The 20,261-nt window shown below is 35.0% G+C and overlaps 1 protein-coding gene across 1 annotated transcript in view; it reads right to left on the bottom strand.

The window, feature by feature from the left end:
* ITGA4 (integrin, alpha 4 (antigen CD49D, alpha 4 subunit of VLA-4 receptor)) overlaps nucleotides 1–20,261 on the bottom strand; it is a 31,490-nt gene continuing 11,229 nt past the window's right edge. The window contains exons 10-27 of the mRNA XM_008940320.1: nucleotides 18,855–18,949; nucleotides 18,391–18,481; nucleotides 17,008–17,053; nucleotides 16,486–16,640; nucleotides 14,401–14,555; nucleotides 11,138–11,287; nucleotides 9,710–9,786; nucleotides 6,894–7,044; nucleotides 6,049–6,147; nucleotides 5,502–5,581; nucleotides 5,061–5,147; nucleotides 4,419–4,509; nucleotides 3,591–3,698; nucleotides 3,205–3,324; nucleotides 1,719–1,838; nucleotides 1,112–1,210; nucleotides 789–908; nucleotides 1–93 (exon numbers count right to left, since the gene is read on the bottom strand). Coding sequence (XP_008938568.1) covers nucleotides 1–93; nucleotides 789–908; nucleotides 1,112–1,210; nucleotides 1,719–1,838; nucleotides 3,205–3,324; nucleotides 3,591–3,698; nucleotides 4,419–4,509; nucleotides 5,061–5,147; nucleotides 5,502–5,581; nucleotides 6,049–6,147; nucleotides 6,894–7,044; nucleotides 9,710–9,786; nucleotides 11,138–11,287; nucleotides 14,401–14,555; nucleotides 16,486–16,640; nucleotides 17,008–17,053; nucleotides 18,391–18,481; nucleotides 18,855–18,949 — 1,937 coding nt within the window. The remainder of the gene's footprint in view (nucleotides 94–788; nucleotides 909–1,111; nucleotides 1,211–1,718; nucleotides 1,839–3,204; nucleotides 3,325–3,590; nucleotides 3,699–4,418; nucleotides 4,510–5,060; nucleotides 5,148–5,501; nucleotides 5,582–6,048; nucleotides 6,148–6,893; nucleotides 7,045–9,709; nucleotides 9,787–11,137; nucleotides 11,288–14,400; nucleotides 14,556–16,485; nucleotides 16,641–17,007; nucleotides 17,054–18,390; nucleotides 18,482–18,854; nucleotides 18,950–20,261) is intronic.

The raw sequence follows: 20,261 nt of genomic DNA, 5'->3' as shown, positions 1-20,261 counted from the left end.
TTAGTCATCTTTGTTCCCACTTGTAAAACTCCAGCTGTCTCTTCTGTTGTTGTCTTGAGGGACCAATTTGTATTGCCTTTTGAAAAAGCCAATCTGAAATACATAATTTTGGAATCTGTTATCAGCATATATTTGTTATCAGATCTAAACCATAAAGGATGAACTAAAATAACATACATATATATGGTGTTTAGCAACAATAGTATTTGCCATTCCTTTGTCATACCAGGTAATCAGGCGTTACTCAATTAAAAAAGTGGGTTTGCTCTTTCTTTTACTTTTTTGAGAGGCTAATACTCTTCTGCAAGGAATAAGGATATATGGGCTTGTGAACTATAACAGTCCAGAGAATCCATTTTTTTTTCTTTTCTTTTTTCTTTTTTTTTTTTTTTTTTTAAAATGTGAAATAGTAATAAAGCTTTCTTGTTAAGTTTCCTTTCTACACTTCCCTGGGAAAAATGATGGAGAAAGTCCGCATGGAGGTAAAAAAGTTAATCTCTTAACTGCTTGTCAGAGAAGCTGCATCCTTCATAGTTTTCTATTTACACATACACAGGATTTTTTTAGCATTTATGTTGCAGTTTGAAATCTTTAAACATTTTATTCTGGCATGAAATACATCGTATAGAGAAGTATTTTGAAAGAACACACATCACAAGAGGAATTCCATTTCTTTAGAAAGGACAGATCATAATAACGTATTATTTATCCCTTAACCTGCATTAACAGGTCCAAAGAGCTGTGTGAATTCCTGACTTGAGAACAACTGAGAAATACTGAACACTTACCTTCCATAATATAAATGAAAGAAGCAAAAACAAGGTAACACCAACTATTAAGCCTATTCCAATAATTAGCACAGTAACATGGTATTTTGGCTTTTGATGGTGCACTCCTTCCAAATAGACCTGGAAAGCAGAAAACAAGTTTAGTGCTAACTGATTTCATTTTTTTTTTCCCCTTAAAAGGTACTAAAACAGACTAGGGAAATTAATTACATTCTTAAGTAATTAACACTGGGCATAGATAGGTATAGAATTCCACAATTATAATTGCTGCTGGTTTTTCTACTTTAACAAGTTTATCTCAAATGCATTAAGAGAATTCTTACATATGCAACTTGCTTGTCCTTGTGTAGCTCAATAACTTTTTCATTTTTTTCTGTTGAGGCTGTTGCTCTTACTTCAAACTTCAATGCTGATGCATCATCCTGATTAAAAAAAAAAATCCTATCTTTTTAAAAAATAACTTCAACACATTAATTCCTACTCAGCAAAAATGGTAACACAGCTGCTCACGGAAACAGAATCTCATACAAACACACAATGGTGCCTTTTTCTGATCACAAAACAAATTAGTACCAGAAGCTGGAATGCAGCCCAGTTGGATTTTACTTAAGTCCACATCCATGCTACTTTTCTTAGCAAAGTACAATTATGAGTTGAAATTAAATCCCAGTCCTAAATAACCTGTCCAGAACAGGCAAAACAATACCATAAAATGAAGTGGTAATCTAAAATACATACTTTTCAGTGGTTTTCACTTGTCATCTATAACCTTGAGACTTAGCATTGAAAACATAAAATAGGTTAACACCTAAACGACTTGGATTTAAACATACTGTTTGCAAACATATTAATACCTGGGTTTTATATGCAGAGAATACTGTAAATATGCCTTCAAATATTCCCCTCATATGTGAAAAGTTCATGTGTTACCATTTCTAAAAGTGAAGGAGTAGCCTCCAGATGCAGCTGAACAGTTGCTTCTTTTCCACTTTCCATGTTTCCAAGCTTGCAACGTATTTGTAAGCACAGGCTGTCATTTTTCATGCAGTACTGTAGAAGGGAAGGGAAGAATAAAACTTAAGTTTATCAACTTTATCATCTTAGCATTAAAGACACTCAGGAATAAAGTAAAACAAAAAGATGTGTGCTTGCTCTTGAAAAGTCAGGGTGCTATGCTGTCACCTGTCCTTTTTGATCCATAGGTGCTAAAGGAACAGTATAAGGGACCAATGTAATTGTTACAGAAGACAAGAAGCTGTTTTTCTTAAAAATTAATTTTTGTTTTGACTGAAAAATGTTATAATTTGGTTATATGGCTTTTATTTAACATTTATTTCAAATTAGCTTTTAAAGAATGATATGTGGCAATGACTATATGATATCCAGTAGAAACAGTATGACTGGTTGATCCTTACACTGACAGCTAGTACCATTTCACTAAACTCTGGAGAAGGAAAACAAGCAAGCCTGTACATGACTATATTCTTTGTCCAAGACTGCAATGCCTAAGTTCAGATTTGATATTCCAGTGCAGGCTGTCCCTCATTGGTTGGATGGTGTTCTTTGTAATGTGCTTACTTGAAGTCCCAAATTAACATATTTAAAAACATCCAGCTTCCTTTAAGATTAAAGTATTAAACAAAATCGTCCTTTAGCAAACACAAGTTGCAGAACACATATTTCTGTGAGAACAAACCCTCAAAAATGTGACACTAGAATAGCAGTTCTGGTTTGGACCGGTCAAGTATCCGATCTCCAGCAGGGTCTATGAGCAGGTGCAGAGGGATGAGCTTGAACAGGCCAGGCAATGAACGATATCCTCCCAGCCTCCCAAACATTTTTAGTAAGAAGTTCCTGAGCCAAAAATGATTTCCATATACATTTTAATTCCTAATGACTTTCAATCCCATTAATTGTATAGTCTGCCCTGGAATTCACTTATCTTTAGGACTCATAACACCCTTTGGTCAGCAGTTCCACCATGAGTACTTTTTTTTTACTGATTGCACTAGCTACATTTGATGGCACTTTTATTGATGTGGAAAAGGCAATGGATTTTTCATCTCCATACTTCACATAACTAAAATTGAGACTGTTTTTCCCGATGCCTAATTTTTGATTTGTTACTGACTTCCATCTGCCGTTCTGTGTGCCCCCTCACTCAGTTACCTAACCCTTTGGCAGTTCTCCACATGTGACTGTCATCCACACTGACTTCAGTGATGTATCATTAATCAACTTTCTTGTCTCAGTTCTTACCTTTTCACTTAGGTCACTTAGGAGTATGCTGAACTTATCACAGATCTCACTGCAAATCCTTGGAAGACTGCTCTGGTGACTTCGTAAGAGATACCTTTTCTTAAGGCTCTTTCATACAGTCATTTATTTCCTACTGACACCAAAAGACAGACCTTACCATTTGTCTCTTAGCAGGCTTTGAAAAGAAAGTGACAACATCCTTCAATATGTTTTCATTTTTTTCTGCTGCACTACAGTTTCTGGGATATTTATTATAGGAGCACTGTCCAACTGTTGTCTGGAAATAAAAATAACGTCGTCAGTGTTAGACTTTAAAGATCAGATAATCAGAATATACAATTCTGAAAAGCAAGAAGCTCAAAAGGAATGCAAATTTTACGTTGAGAGTTCTGAAGCACATGGGGCTGAAGATCATCCTACTGTTGTTAATTCTGGTTCCCTATAGCTAACAAACTGAACACATACTTAGCAGTTCTGCTGTGCTCTGCTCCTCTTCTTCATAGAATTAGAAATAGCTAATATAATTAAGTAACCTATGCTTACCTTGATATCCAATACATTGAATAATTTGAAGTCAGTGGGTGGAAAAGCATTAGGTATCATTATCTCTAAGTTTGTATTTGGAGCCATGCTTGGTCCTGCACTGATAACCTTGTGAGAAAGAATGTGATATATTTAAAGCTTTAATTCATGGTAATTATTCAAGTAACAAACAAACAAAAAAGATATAAAGTATAAATACATAGAACATCACAGAATAGGGTAGCACCTCCATTGTCATGCTGTCATGAAAGTGGATTCTGCTAGGAGCTGTAACCTTTTGCTTAATTCATTCTGTAGGCTGACTGAACCCTTCTCTGAACCCAGTGAGTAAGTAGTGTTAAGCTGTGATGACTACCCTGAGGTCATACAGACTGCCTTCCGAGAGAATATGCAAAAGGAACTATGAGAGATTAATGTCTAACTCCTGCTTTTAATCCATTGGAGACAAATCTGATACCTATAGATCCTCTTATGAGGAGCTCCTACTTCCTTTGCTCACCGTAACCGTAAGATAATTCCTGTTAAAGTATTTCTTAATGGTAGAAGTGGGGAGTCAGAACTGCTCTACCACTCTGAATCCTGCTTGTGCTAAGTATTTTTCCTCTGACCATTCAGAGAAAGGCTTTTCCAAACCTTGTCCAGACTGAAAAAAGTGTTCAAAGAGGTATTAACAGCCACTTCCCATCAGTAATGCACAAAAGTTGCTCACCGTGCCCTTGTATTCTTAAAAGTTCCCTTACTAACTGTGCAGTGTCATTAGACACACTGGAAATATAAGCATTAACCTTCAAAGCAATGATAAAAGGGTTTACAAAGAGAAACTCTTACATGGAAAGTGAAGTTGATATTCTCCTTCATACATGTAACTGGTGAATCTTTCTCATTTGTTCCATAAACAAATGAAGCTGGTGATACAAATCTGCAATGGTTTAGAAGTTGTTAATTAATAGAATTGCTACATATCATTAGCATAACTTCCTGCTCCATGCCATCCATTTCCAGTAAGATTGATTCCAAATACCTGAATTTGCATTTATGTTAATCTAGGAACATCTCTACCATCATAGTCTTTCCTCTTAAAAAGACAGATGAATCAGAAGTCATAAATCCTCACCCAAAACTATGCTCTATGAATGCCCCACAACAAATCCATATTAAGGAAGGAATCTGAGGGTCTGCTGTGCTCTTAATAAATACCTCTTTCTATAAAATATATTCCTGTTCTTAAAAAACATTAGTCTGTTTAGAGACAAGTTGAAAGTGCTATAAATATCACTGGTAACATCTTGGAGTAGTGGAAACAAAATCTTTGAAGTGTATGGGTGAGACCTCAGGATAGCTGTGTCATCTCATTCCCAGGATTCTTCAGCTACATCATGCTTCTGCTTAAAAGCTTTGGGATTTTAAAATAGTAGCAAGACAACAGTTCTATAGGCATAGGAGGTGCAGGTACAGCAATAACTGACTTACCCATGAGCATTTAATTCAATCTCATATTTTAGAGGTACAGCTAAAGTTAGTGTGTTGTCCAGCAACATGTTCTCATCTTCATTTTTACTATAAAGACACAGTAAGAGGAAAATGAGTATGGAAGGCATGATCATGTGCTGCACAATATTTCAATAAACTCATGCTAAAGAGATCTTTTGGCTTACTAAAACAAAACTTTTTGTTGGTAACAACATGGCAGACAGTAAAAAAACCATTTTATACAGGCAAAAAAAGTGCTCATTGTTTAAATACCTATTATCTGGTGGTTTTTTTTTTTTTTCCTCCAATTTCCCTCTCTCTACAAATTTGCAAGCAATGCGCTTTCTCACAATTGTGCTTTGCTAAGCCTTTTCAGTGTCCCTTATTCTGTTTTCCAAAGCTAGTAATATTTCACATTGAGCAATTTTATTAAGTTTTTACCAGGTAGCATTAATGATGATGTTGAGGTCGTCATCTGCTCTGGTAAACGAGCTTGCATCCAAGAGGAAACTAAAATCAAGCTGTAGAACAAATAAGATTTTCTTTATATCAAGTAATAGTGTGTCTTAACATAGTTTAAATAAAAATATTGTGTTAAATTCATTTAGAATTTACTGCTCTAAAAAAAATCAGAAGTAAGAAACCACATGCTTTTTCTGTCTTGTATCGCCTTTCGATTGGCCTAACGTGCTTGTTCATAGCCTTAGACACCTCGCTTTGCTAGGAAGCAAAGCACTGATGCATAATACAAACTATCTTGTCCATTAATGAATTATTCCAGACACTCCCTGGAATAAGCAACTGATTTTGAAAGTAGCAGAGAGATTCAGATACCAACATGTTAAAATACATTAGTTTGGAATGAAGGAGAGATTCTGAAAACCAAGGTGTTTTTTTTTTTTGTTTTTTTTTTTTTTTTTTTTTTTTCCCTGAAAATCCTAAATTAGATAGAGCATTTTTAAAGCTACGAATTTCATACATAGCTTACCTTTGATTTTTGATCTACATATAAGTAGCCAATGCTGCACTCAAGTTTTACCGCCTGAATTTCTTTATCTAATACTTCACAATGTATCTGTTTTTCTTCCTAAAACAAAGCACAGATTATTAATGGTTAAAATAAAACTTCTTTCTGGCATTTCATATTCCATGCATGCACTGAAACTGAGTGGTTTTTATTTTCCTGAATGAGGTGTTTGTTATTGTTGTATATTTGTTATCACTGATGCAAATATACAGACCATTCATATTATTCATTACTACTTTAAGATGTCCTTATATTGATTACTGCATCCTATTACTTCATCTTCTGTTTGCTAATAGTGCAATCAGACCCAGACCCACTCAAGTTTAATGCCAACCTCTGAGAGGTGTCAGGGATTCTACAGAGAGCAGTAATTTTAAAGGCAGAAAAAGAACAGTTAGATTTGTGACTTCTTTATAAAACTATGGGTCTGCAAAAACCAGAAGATTCAACAATATCTTTATGATCACAGAAAACATGATCATCGGACAAAAAAGTAGCAAGTAACATCCTGAAATACATTTAGAAACCTTTCTTAAAAAAAAAAATATTGTTGCAACCATCACACCCTGTTATTCAAATTATTTAAGTCACCTGTATTGATTAAATTGCACAGAGTTAAGGCCACTAGAAGTCTGAGAATGTAACTGGAGTTTTGCCAACTTTTTTCTTAGAGGGGGTGTAGTTTGTCAGTATCTACAGAAACTCAACAATCCCGTTAACACAATTTGAAAAATATCCGGCTGAAAAAGAAAAAATATCGAAGGGTTGCTCTTTGGCAGATTTTTTGTTGTTGTTGTTGTTCTTACCAGCTCTAAAAGTCGGATGAAATAAAGACCTCTAGGGATCTGAATGTGGAGGACAGTTTCATATGCATCATCTCCAGCATTAAGCAGAGAAATGTTCAACAACAGAGACTTCACACCTCCAACAGTGAGATATGTTTTCTTATCATGAGGCCTATAAAAATAAAAAGTAAAAAGTAATTCTATATACAGGTTGTACACACCAATTTTCCTCCATGGCTCTTAGGTTCATTTGGTTTTGATAAAGCTTAGCTGGAGATCATTAGGATAGTTTTTACTCAGACCTGTAACTGAAGGTACTACACCAGTTACATGGCAGTCGGCTCCAGTACTGTACTTTTATAAAGGCCAAGGTTGTTAATGCAAGAGCAAGAAAATCATCAGACCAGTCATGCTTCTGGCTATTACAAGATAAATCCTTTCCTTTACATACAAGAATAGCAATGTGCTACTGCTACAGTATTTTCAGACATTATTTAAAAATTCAGTCTTTGTACTCGAAGCATAGGATTAATATGAAACAGGTCACAAAGAGGTCAAGTGAACATGCCTATCTTATGATCTATGTAGTGTTCTATAATCATGTTACAAGTACAGACACCCTATGGGAGGCTAAAAGTAAACTTCAGCTTGACATTAAAGTTTAATTAAGACTTGTAGAAAAGCTGCCTAGAAATAGACATTTATCAGATATTCTGGCTTGAAACCAAAGCATTAGTCACTGAACACCTTTGGGAAAGAAGCTGGCACTTAGAAAAGCAACAGAAGGTAAAAGCACTGCATAAGCAGATAGGTTCCAAAACAAAAGCGATTTCAAGAAAAATGTTAATGTTTCAGTAGCTTGATTAAGTTTGGGTTAAATTTTAAAGTTCTTTTACTAGTTATATGCTTACCATTCAGTCCTCTTCTACGCATTAAAGCCAAGCTCATTAACAAGATGCTGTCACAAAGATGCTTCCCAGCTTAACACACAAGTACACAAAAGCACCAGGTGCACATCTGGGACTACAACAAAGCTGAACTAGAGCTTTTCCCTGGTAATCATATTTCATTCTTCATTAAAAAAATAGAGGATGCCGACTAGAAATTTACAGAGCAGGCCAAAATCTAAGCAATTTAAACAAAACATGATAGCATATACATGAAGACTTATATGCATTACATTGACATTCCTATTTGATTTCATTGTTTTAAGACTAAAAGTGTTTGCTTTGCTGTTCAAGGATAATGAATGCATTCTGTCTAGACAAAATAAATTAATGCTTCACAGCTAACTAGTTTTTAATCAAGATTCTAGGAGCAAAATGTAATTTAAGGTGATACTTCACACTTTATCAAGATATTTAGCCTATTTACACTGAAAATCTGCTACTGGTCTCCAATGCCAAGCAGGTACTTTGTAAACTGTTTTCCTTTCTTAGATCTTGCAAGTGCTTATAAAATGTATCGCCAGTGTCGCAAATGGAAATGCCACACCATTTTTCTTTCTGAAAAATACATGATCCTTCAAATGAAATAACCTTCTAAGCCTACGCAAATGAAGGGGTTTAAGAGTCATGCTGTAGGCCATGTGTTAAAGTAGGCAGAAAGATACTAATCTTATTCTGAAATCTGTGAAGATGAAAAAGCTTGTGCTCAGGATCACACTGGTGTGATTAATCAGCATTATGTGATTGTCATCATCTTTGGGTGGCATTTTGGGTTGTTCGACCTAGTACCTTGATTAAAGTAGCATCAACTTTAAACGTGATAAATTACAGAAGAAAATGCAGGTCACGCACAAAATACCTAACTAGCCGAGATTTACCACAGGTATAATTTCTCTGTTTGCACAACGACAGCCCATGTTTCTTGCTTTAAAGTGTAATACTCAACAAAGAATAAGCTTGTAATGATAAAATATAACTTAAATAATTAAAATCCACTATGAATAGAAATGATGGTACATGACTTAAAACTTCCCAAAGATGTTGCTAAATAGACGCATATCTCACAAAGTATTGCTTGGTGTAATAAAGATTCTGCAAGATAATTATTCTATTTCAATACTTTGAAACTGTACTAATTATTTTGCATAGTAACAGGATTTAAATGTGGTATGTAATTGATGGATTGGGAAAAACTGAAACATACTAAAGGGTATATATAAAAACAAAAAAGGGATGTAAATGAAAAAAAAGTCACAAAACAAGATGAATTTTGGAAAATGCAAGCTAACTCTTGTAGCGAAAAAGTCTAAACCTCACATAATAATCAACCATCTGGTGCCCCAATCAGCCATATAGAACTGGAGATGTAATATTCTTAAGTAAATGAGGAAGAAGAGCCACTGAATTATTTTATAATTGAAAAATTAAACATAACAATGTCTTACGACAAAACTAAAGTATCTTATTTGTACAGTGCAAGTACAGTATCTTCATAAAAGCCACAGAAATAATGGATAGCTTGTCATAACTACTGTTAAATTGACATCTCCACACTGAGCAGGCATCACGCGCTGCACCTTAGCCCAGTTATATATGAAGTGTAGAATGCAAGTTTTTCCTTTTTGTGAAGAACATGTATTTTATGAGCTGTAAAATCTTCTAATGCAAGAACGGTTCTTCAACCACATACTTTTCTGTTATGCTTCCTGGAAGTTTTATGATTTTAAAATATTCTTCACCTAAACACAGCTTTATTCCTCGTATTTCCTCAGGGAGTCCATTGTCTATTTGGGCAAATTAATGTTCTCTACATACAAGAGATTAAGCAACAATTTAGATAAAATCTTATCGAATCTCCTTCAAAAAAAATCAAAGCCACATTATACTTACTTTGGAAAAACAGCTTTTCCAGAAACTCTCAAATCAGCAGAACAATTTTCTTGGGAGCAAAATCTTGCAAAAACAAACTATAAAAGACAAATAATTTAAAAAGCACTTCAGTGTATTATGCATTTTACAGAAAATAAAAGTATTTCCAAAGGAAAAAAACCTATCACCTTGTTACCAGGTATCTGGAATAAGCTAATAGCTCTTGCTCCTAAAACCAGTTAAATCAGGCTACGATTTGCCATTTTCCAAACACGTTCAGCACGCCCAGAATAGCAAGAGAGAGACTTTACAGGCTTGGCCTCTCACAGGCAAAAAGCAGTGGGTATATGGTCAGTACATAAAAATGGCAGGTTAATTTGGAGGGCCCAGAACTGAGGTCTCTGCAGTCTCTCCTATGATACAGCATGTTAACTTTTGCAAGAGAGTTCTGTTACACAAACGTAACTTATCATACTGTTAGTACTATTTGATAAGACTAGAGAACACCATGAGTTGCATGTGTCCATGCCCTGGTTATCAGTATGCTATAGAGCACATTTCTGTCACTATTATCTGTCACAACACCCTCTTTCTCTCTAACTCTGTGGTTTCTAAAACAAAATTTTTAATGAAGATGAAAAGAAGCAGCATGCCATTTGAAAGGAGCTTTTACATATCTCAGGCTTCTAACAGACTTTCATATAATTCATATATATATATATATAACTATTCATGAAATCTGAATTATATGAATTTTACTGTTTTTGAAAAGCCGTAATATGCTTAGTAGTCAAAAATTCAGAGCATCCTGACTTCTGTTTAAGTCACACGAAAAGCCTACTAACCCTTAGTAAGTTGGGGTTTTTTTTTGAGAAAAAAATTAATTTCATACTCATTTAAGAACAAAGAATACACTCTTTTTTTCCCCCTAGAGACTCTGTGTTTGAAAACCTGCAATATCTTCACAGAACAAATATTTCAGCAACATTGTTGAAACACTTCCAAGATTAATACAAATATGATATTGAATGTTTAACACAGGATTTCAAAGAACAATTTCATAGTGAGAAGTGACTCATCCTTTAGATTGAAATAAGAAATGAAATAGAAGAATTAATATTTCAAAGACAATTTCATACCTGTGTGTTCTGAGGTATATAGTATTCTACATTCTTGCATGTTCTCTGTACATAACTTTTTTTCTTTAAATCATAATACAAATTGTACTGTTTCTGGAAAGATTTTTTTTTTTTTTGGTGGAAAATTAGGCATTTTTCAGTATGCTGATTTATTAACTAAGAACAAGGCCTTAGGGTGCTGGTCTGGAAAAGGCATTCCTTCACATGCTATATATAAGCAAATACATTGCTTCATATGTGTGAAGTTTTTTTTTTTTTAAATATGAATATTTACTTACTGCTTTTGAAAAAAGAGAACGCATACACTAACCTTGCTTTTTATAAGATCTTTTTTTTTCCTCTGTTGAAGAACAGGTTGAAGTGGTGAAAATTCTTGAGCATTTCTTTTCTGTACAACATGATGCCCCAGATGATAACTTGCTTCAACATGCACAGGAGTCAAGATATCCCTTACATCTTTCTATGAAAATTGGAAACCTAATGAGTTAATCATATAAGACAAGACATGTATGCTTCTGTTTTAAAGATTACAAGGTTCTCTAGAACTAACTTAAAGAGGAGGATTTTTTACATGTAAAATAATTTCATATGCCATATGGCTCATATATTTTTCCAGACATCTTTGTCGCTGCAAGAGGTAATCAGAAATGCAGAAAAGCAAAATACATTCAATGACAGCATCAGGCATTTCAGAATGGAAGAGTCATTTATTAAAATAAATCTTATTGACTAGTGAACCTATTTCTGTCAATAACAATGCCTTACACATACCTATGAAATGCTGTACTGCCCAAACAGAAAAAAACAGGCAAAAGCTGGCTAAAATAGATGAAGTTAACCAGTAGGGTAATGCCAGACAAACCCCATGGATATTTCTGTATGAAATGAAAAGTAGTTCTCCCACAGTACCACTAAGTTTTTGTTTTTCTCTCTCTTCATTTCCTATTCTGTATTAAGAAGGTTGAACTCCTTAATACACGACCATTTTGTACATTAAGCCTCAACTGTGTAGGAATGTTGTAGATCAGAGTCCAAACTACCTACTTGTGAAAACTGAACAGCTTGAAGGACAGAGTACTAACAATAGCAAACCTGATTAAAAGATTCCCTAAGTGTAGGAGATAGACAGACACTGATTGTCGCTCCACATGGCCACTACATTAATTCTTATCTGCAAGCTTACTTTGGCCAAATCACATATTATCTAATTCATAATAATTTTCCACAAGGTCTTCTCTGCATCTGCTTTATATTACTTCCATTATACTAATTAGCTATTAATTAGTCTTTACTCAAAATACATAAAATGTACATCATCTCTTGCAAAGACTGTACTTGACAGACATTCACACTTATTTAACTTTAGGTGCTTCATACAAGTACAGAAATCTCTGTGGGTGGAAGGAGATGCTTGTAATGCTATTAATTAAGACTTAAAAAGAAAACTGAATTATATGAAGGAAAAAATACTAATGACAGACTATAGGAAGTGATGAGCCAAATCATACCCTTCCTCCTACACAAATACCTGCTGATGCTGGTACAGCAATCTGTACAAGGTCGACTGTCAGTCAGATCTCTCTTAGCTTACAAAACATTTACACATGCCAATTTGCCATTGCTCCTGTGAGTAACACTCCCTTAGGTGCAACTAGCAGCTGAGATGCATCTGGGCAATTTTCCAGTAGATACCATAAGCTTTCCTTTCTACCCCAAAGCTTTATTGTGAAGAGTTTTCTTCTAATAGTGTCAGAAACAAAAAATAAGTAAAGAGGAAGAAGAAAAAGATATAGAAGACTTCTTCCCTGCAGGCTTCTCTACAGCTGCAGACAGTTGCCTAATTTCCAGCCTCTGTGCAGGATCAACTGCACCAGTCATCCCAACAGATGTTTGCTTCTAAAGGTCAGAATTTCAACCTTGAAGATTTAAGAGAAAAGACTAAGTAAACTATTCCATTATTCTATTACTCGTTTCCCCTTACATCTAAATATTCCCTGTCCTGAGTATTTCTTTAAAGAATTCTTTTCCCCTCTAGATAAGATCTTACAGGAAATAAGTCTATTTTTCCTGAGTTTAATAAAATATGGTTCCTCCATGTCCACTGATTGTGATTTAAGACTTCAAATTATTGCCATTTGTTCTCCAAAATTTTTATTTTTATTCTATTCTTTCTTGTCCAGTGGATTGCCTAAAAAACTATTACATCCTTGTCCTGATTGCTGTTTTTACTTTCAAGACAGGCCGTTCACTCATCCTTCAGAGGGACATATCAAGCATGAATATACAGTTCATTTCCTCCATGCTAATAGTGACTTTGTGACTACTATTGCTGTTAGGATCCTACTGACTAGATTCTCACTAACTTGTTTCCAAGTCAGTATCATCCTCAATTTAAAGGATGGTTGCTGTTGAATCGAACACTAGTTCTGGAGAAACCAATAGACAACTTTCTCCTGCTGAGCAGCTGGTACTGTCTCTCTTATTGGTGTTGGTACAGCCACCCCTGGCTAGCTGACACCTTGCAGATCTCCAACAGCCTGGGGCATTCCCACTTGCCCTGGCAGGACTCCTATCTCTATGGTTTCTCCTTTGAAGCATTTCTACCAGCAGATTCCTTCTATAACAAAGTTGTCTTTACACCTTCATAGAGGAATGTGACCACATTCACTACTAATCTGGTCCACAATTCAGGTTGATACGGCCAGGAGAAGAACACATCTGTGCAGGCTTCACTTTGGTGAGCAAAAGAGTAGAGAGATTGCTTTTTCAGGACAGTGGACATTCTTCCCATTGTTCAGCTCTAAATTCATTCATGAAACTCTTGCAAATGTTCTTCCCCATTTCCACCTCTAGACTCCCTGAGTATTTCCCTTGGTAAGTGCTGCATCCCTTGCAGGGGGAAATAAAAAAAAAAAAAAAAAAAATCTAACAATCCCAAGGAAGTAGTGTTCTTTGCACCCTTGGCTCCTTGCAACAAATTCAAAAAACAGATCATGCTTACAGGCTCCCTTCTAAGCAATCATCTTCTTTCACTTTGTCTGGGTCAAGAATGGGTTCGTTTCTTATCAGGTGAGTCTACCTCATCTACTTAACAGTCAAAAGGGAAGCAAGACCATACATATGTTCTCTGAAATAGTTACAAATGACAAAACATAATAAACATTTTCTGTGTGTAATTACAAGCTTAACGATTTTGCAATAAAGAGTACATAGGAAAGTTCCATCATAAAATGTATGTTCTACCGTATCTTTTTTGTTGTTCCAAACTGGCCTTAATCTATGATCTGTCATCCAAGAAAAAGTGTGGAAAAAAAAAGTCAAGAATGCTCATATTCTACTTCATCGCTGTGATTCTTATTATGCACATTCTCACTAGGAGATGGCAGACCCACTGACTTCCCAAGAGAAAGCTAAGAAAGCATCAGAATTAAAATAGATTAACTGTGGAACTTATGAGCACAAATATTTTACTTACAAAAAAGTTGTAAACAAAATAGGTTCTTTTGCAACAGGTGTGCTTTACAGAAGAGAACAAAGGATTTACAGGGCAATACATATTGAAAATTACATTACCCTCATAAATGCTGGATGATCTTTGCAAGCCATATTCTTGCTGTAAATCTTTATATTTCCTGAGATTGTATCAAATGTGCCATTGGAGAAAAAATAAAATCTTGCTTGCGTATCTGCTTTTCTGTTTACATCAACGCTCAGATTGTAAAGCAAAACTGCAAATGAAACCCAGGAAAAACAAGAGTTATAAAAGCTTAAGAATTATAATTTTCAGAAGTTTATAATCAAAATTGTCTTCTGACTCGTTTCCTTAAGTATGTTCCATGATATAAATTTTTAGATGCTCTGCTTAGAAATCCTCTGACATAAATCCATACTTAACGAAAGCTTCTAGTCCTCTGAAAATTGATTGCATCATGACTGATCTCTGATACATGCATTTACATGAGGGATAGCTTTGTCAGGTTATAGTCATAGTTTTCTACCAGAATCTATTTAAAGAGAACCTGCTTCAGTTATTTACAGGGCTGATATTATTTTCAAACAAACAAGTCAACAGACATTTACAAGTGTTGTTTAACTTCATCTTTTTCTTTCTATGTAAGTTAGCATGAATTGTTATAATAACAAATTGGAAGTAAGTTTCAGAGCATTACCAATCTATTAGTTCTTAATGTTTGCCAAAAGTTGAGTTAGGATAGGCAGAATTCCCTCTAGTCTTTTTTATGTAAGTTGAAATGTCTTATGTCCAAGTCCAGCAAGAGTAAACCTGACTACTCATCTTTCACAACAAATGAGAATTTCAAAAGATCTGAACTTGGAACCTTACAGCTCATCATTGGATGTGCTCTCTAATGTGTTCCTTAAATATATTTCATGTTCTCACACTGAAGATTTAAGCAATTTAGTTTTACATACAGTCTATTTGCAGGGCTGTTTCCCATTTACAAATAGCATGTTACAAGTAGGTTAAAAGCAGCCAGGCAATACAGTCAAATTTAGACAGTAAATTATTTCAGATAAGTTCACTATGAATATTGCTTCAAGCAATACCAGGCTTTGCCTAAGGCAAAACATGCGTTATATGAGATATAATACAAGATATATTTTTCAGTAATTTTGCTGCATTCCTTCTTTCACATAATGATCAGGTGCTTGAGCTGCTTTCTGAAGGGAACATCTTTTCTCTATTGCTAAGTGTAAGACAACTTTTTATAGCAGTCCCATATGGTTTGGTCAGTCTCTGGGAGGATTGCTTTTAGAGGACATCTGAATACCATGCTGAATAATCCATTTGATTCTACATTAAGAAACGACATTCACCCACCATTCATTCCCTACCTAATTGCAAAGCAACAGCTCAGACATTTGCAAGTGGAAAGTTCAGACAAACTTGGCCAACACTCCTGCTGGGCCCTGTGCAAAACAGAACATGGTCCCTGGGCAACTATGTAAAAGAAAGCATTCACAGAGTGAGTGCAGTCTATTTTTTTGTGAACGCTAGTGGTATAATATCTCATTTAAAAAAACTATCAAAATGGTAGATATAGTTATTATGATGCTGTGAAAGGGACCATCTGAAATGGCATCATTACAATGCAGTTCAAAAACTATGAGTGAATTTAATCACACCACTGTTAGGTAAGTTAATTCAGGTACTGGAAATAGCCTATGATGGCACTGTTTCAGTACTGCTGCAAAACCCATGAAAATATTACTAAATGGTTGTCCACAGTCCCAGTGGAACTTTCTGTGACCAGTGTCACAGCCCACCTATCTAGCTAAAAATGAGTCTTTCTTCATCTAAATCAGTTGCCATCAGAACTTTAGGTTACATCAATGCAATAGGCACTCTGAAGTTCTACCTTCATCCTCACAATATCTCACTTCTTTAATGTCACTATCACTTCCAGGCCAAATAATTACAGTAGTCCTTGCAGGAATGTGTTGTTATTCTAAATTGAATAAAACTGTAATGACTCGATACTATAGGGTAATTATAAGCTAAAAAAGGTATGCATGTTTTTAATTTTTCATTTTATTCTGAACTCAGATTAATGGTCCACTGAATACCAATAGGATTATTCTATAGATAGGTGCATTTAAAATGAATACATATGCTGGAATTTTTTCTGGGTAGCTTACCAATATAACCAGGTACCTCTCGTCCTGCATAGGTGAAGCATATCGTCAAATTCATACAGACAGCAGGGTGGCCATTTTCCATGCAGTTTAAATTAGTTCGATTTATTGAATTAGGATGTTTTAAAGAAGCTTCAACAATTATCACTGGTTTTGTTCTAAGAAAAGAAAAGAGTTAATGTTCAGAAAACATTTCAGAAATAGCTTATTGTTAGAATCTAACAATCTCTGACAGAATACTTTTCATATTCTACAGATTACCATTTTTAAGCTATCTGCATTTTTCAGAATCCAAATAGTGGTATGCACATTGTCTGTGGCCTCAAGAAGTTTCAGAATATTTTCTTTTTCTTCAAAGTGTTTACTTAAATGTTTCAGTAGTAGAGCATTCAAGAGCCTAATGACTGAAGTTCAAGACACCAAGAATATCATGATGTTAAAATGTTCTACTATTTTATTAAGCTGTATTAAAAAATACAGTTAAATTGTATGGGCTTTAAAAGCACTGAAACACAGCAATCTCACCTCAGCACTACAGCAGCATCAGAGAGAAATGCACCAACTGCTACATCTGAAAAAAAAAGAAAAAAATCAGTAGAGTAGAATTTGTCAAAAGTAATCACTTCTCAGGTATAAGTATTTTGTGGCATATTCACCTTTTGGTCAGCATTAAAACACCATTTGCTCTTTATTTATTAAAAGGTATATAATAATATTGAAAGCTGTTCTTCTTAATCTAGACTATGATTCCTCAAATACTTGTCCCTTGTCCATTAACACTGTGTGCTAACTTGATGAGCTTACAGATACTTGTAATGTGATGATTTGGTTTCTACTGCACATTTAAGTGGCTGATCCTGAAGGACAAGTCAGCTAAACAGGAGGTACTTGCCTCCTTTTAAATCCAAATATTCAAAATTTCTATTCACACACATATACATAAACAATCCAGTTATATATATAATATCTTATATGTATGAAATTATACATAGAAGTAGATAGTAAACATATTTAGTTTATTTCAAACTAACTAAAAACTATTCACTCAATAAGGTAATACACACAATATATATATCTCGTAAGTGAGACAGTTAAAAGTGCATCTGTCAGATGGGTCTAAATGATATAAGGGTCTGAGGATGCGACTCCCAGATCAGTAAACAACAGGCAACCTAACAGAAGACAACTGGTGCATGGCCTCTTCGCACTTCAAATTAGCCTGGATAACTTTTCTGCTGACACAGACAGAGCACACAGCATGCAGTTCAGGATAACATGATGCTTTTACACCCAGAGAGGCATGACAGGCAATACCTGACATAACACTTCTCTGCAAAATGTCAGAATATTTTGAAAATATGTATAAACCAATGATCATATACTTGGAACCAAGTTGTTTTACACCAGATTAGCACTTCTATAGCTCCACAACAGTCTTAATCCAATTCCACGAGCCCCGAGTCAGGTTAATGTCTTGTTCACACAGACTGAGAGTCGAGGAGCTCAGTGACTCCTGGAAAATCCAGACTATGTGAATATCACTAAGATTTTTTGATTAGCACACTACTCTGAACACCAAACCTGCTTCCAGTGCCCAAACTAGCTCATTGAGACATTAGCAGATAAGATAACTTCCATAAAAATAAAAATTATGTTTTTCTTCCTCTTGTGCACTATGATCTTCCTGTTACAATGTTCTCAGTTCTTAAGTAATAAATAGATGACCATGAAAACTGACTGCTTGGCCTCAGCTTTACCTCTTTTTTCTTTCCCTTCCTAAAATTCAAGCTGCAACATGTCATCTTAAGAACAGTTTTTGCTTCTGTTAAAAGTAACAAGTAGCACAGTAGGGTTGCTCCATATGAATCTCTTTTAAAAATGAAAAATAAACAAAATTGTCTAATTTACCTTGATAACCATTGTTATCTGCATCAATGCCACTTGCTATGGATTGTCCAAACATGCTTAAAGAATTACTGACTTGACGTCCTTCTATTCTCTGAGGAGAAAAAAAAAAACAAAACAAAAGAGAAAATTATTCTTGGAAAGTTAATCTTTGAACTGCAATTTCCAAGGAAAAATGTTAGTACAAGCATCTTGATGCTGAGGGCAGTTATATCTATGTACCTCTGAAAGTAACATTTCTCAATTACTGCAAATGTTACATCCCAGAAACACTGAGACCTCCAAAACAATTTCTTTTTCTGTTACAGGTTATATTATGACTGGAAATCACAGACTATGTAAAAAAAAAAAAAATCGAAGTATTTTAAAGTATATCAGACTGTCTGAGTGTTAAACAAAGGGAAAGCTCTCTCAAATTTAAGCTTAACTTTTTTCTGGATTGATTATTTTCTATTGAAAAAGTGTACCTGTGAAAATGATGGTGTTATTCCATCTTGTCTGCCATTATATATATAAATAGCCCCTTTTAGATTATCTTCTTGTGGAGCCCCAATTGCTACATCTGTGAAAAAAACAATTTATCAATAATCAGTTGACTAGGAAACATGAACAAGGAAGAATTAAAGAAATCCAAGTGATGATGCATGCAATGCCAGACCAAACTTATTTGACTGAATTCAAAAGAAGTGCTTAAGATAAAAAGCAAATGGAAATAGCGCAGACCAGCTCAGTAATCTGACTCTGCCTTAAGTACTAAATTTCTGGAACATAAGGGCCAAACACAGCCATTTTGTTCAAGACAACTCTGTTCATGCCAATGCTGAATTTGACCCTTAAGAGGTTAAGAGGCTATCATGAGGAACAGCCAAAATTATCATGGCCTTTCTTAAAAAAAAAAAAAAAAAAAAAAAAAAAAAGATAAATCCCCCCAAGCCTTGTATTCAGGGAACTATGATGATTTTTCTGCACTTTGCTATTTCCACATGCATTAAATCAGTAAAACACAAGAAGTACTCTCATTAAGCTGCCTGAAATGACGCCTTTATTTTTCTAGAAAATGTCCTTAACAGGTGATAACAGGCTTGAGGAAGCATTTAACAAGTAAATGAAGGTAGCTGGTTTGTACAAAGGGACATGTTTTATGCCTGCATGATTTAATCCCAGAGAGATGTGGCAACACACAACCAGCCAACACATCCACCCTCAACAGCCCTTACCCCAGAAAGTCCCATGGTTCAAATAGCCAGAGGCTGTTAATCAAAAAGTGGAAGGATGGAGGGGGAGGTGAATTATATCATCTTGAAAGTCACTAATACAAGTTAGTAATTGTGAACTTTGATTCACAAATAGGGAAAACTGAACTACTTGCAAATCAGCAAAACTGTATGCTGCAACAAACCAAAAATCCCAGGAAAAGCAAGGCTCTGACAATTTGGTTTTACTGAACAATTCTCTGATTGAATCCATATTGACTCAATCCATGCTTTGGTGACTCAAACACACAAAGCATGTAGTCTCAACTGGTGAGATGAAAATAGGACAGCCAAGTCGTGCTAATTAAAGTTCCACATATGTTCTTGAGGAGGTCAGATTCTACATCAACACGCACACCATTATCTTCACAAGGTTTAGATCATTGAAGAACTTGGCTCTGATGTGTTTTTTTATTACTTACTACAGACAAATGGTTTCTAACACCCAGTTTCTCTTTATATTTTGCTTCCAGCTGTTTTTCTTACAAAATTTCCTACTGCCACACTCAATATTGACTCTAATTTTCTTTTCAATGTTTTTGCTCCCTTCAAAAGCTAATCCGCTTGTTTGCTCTGCCTCCCCTGCAGTTTTAGGATGCCTGTTTTACATTATATTCTGTG

The sequence above is a fragment of the Merops nubicus genome, unplaced genomic scaffold (assembly GCF_000691845.1).
Source record: "Merops nubicus isolate BGI_N331 unplaced genomic scaffold, ASM69184v1 scaffold37990, whole genome shotgun sequence".
Taxonomy (NCBI): domain Eukaryota; kingdom Metazoa; phylum Chordata; class Aves; order Coraciiformes; family Meropidae; genus Merops; species Merops nubicus.
Note: the sequence above shows the minus strand (reverse complement) of the source record. Positions and strands in the feature narration are given on the sequence as shown.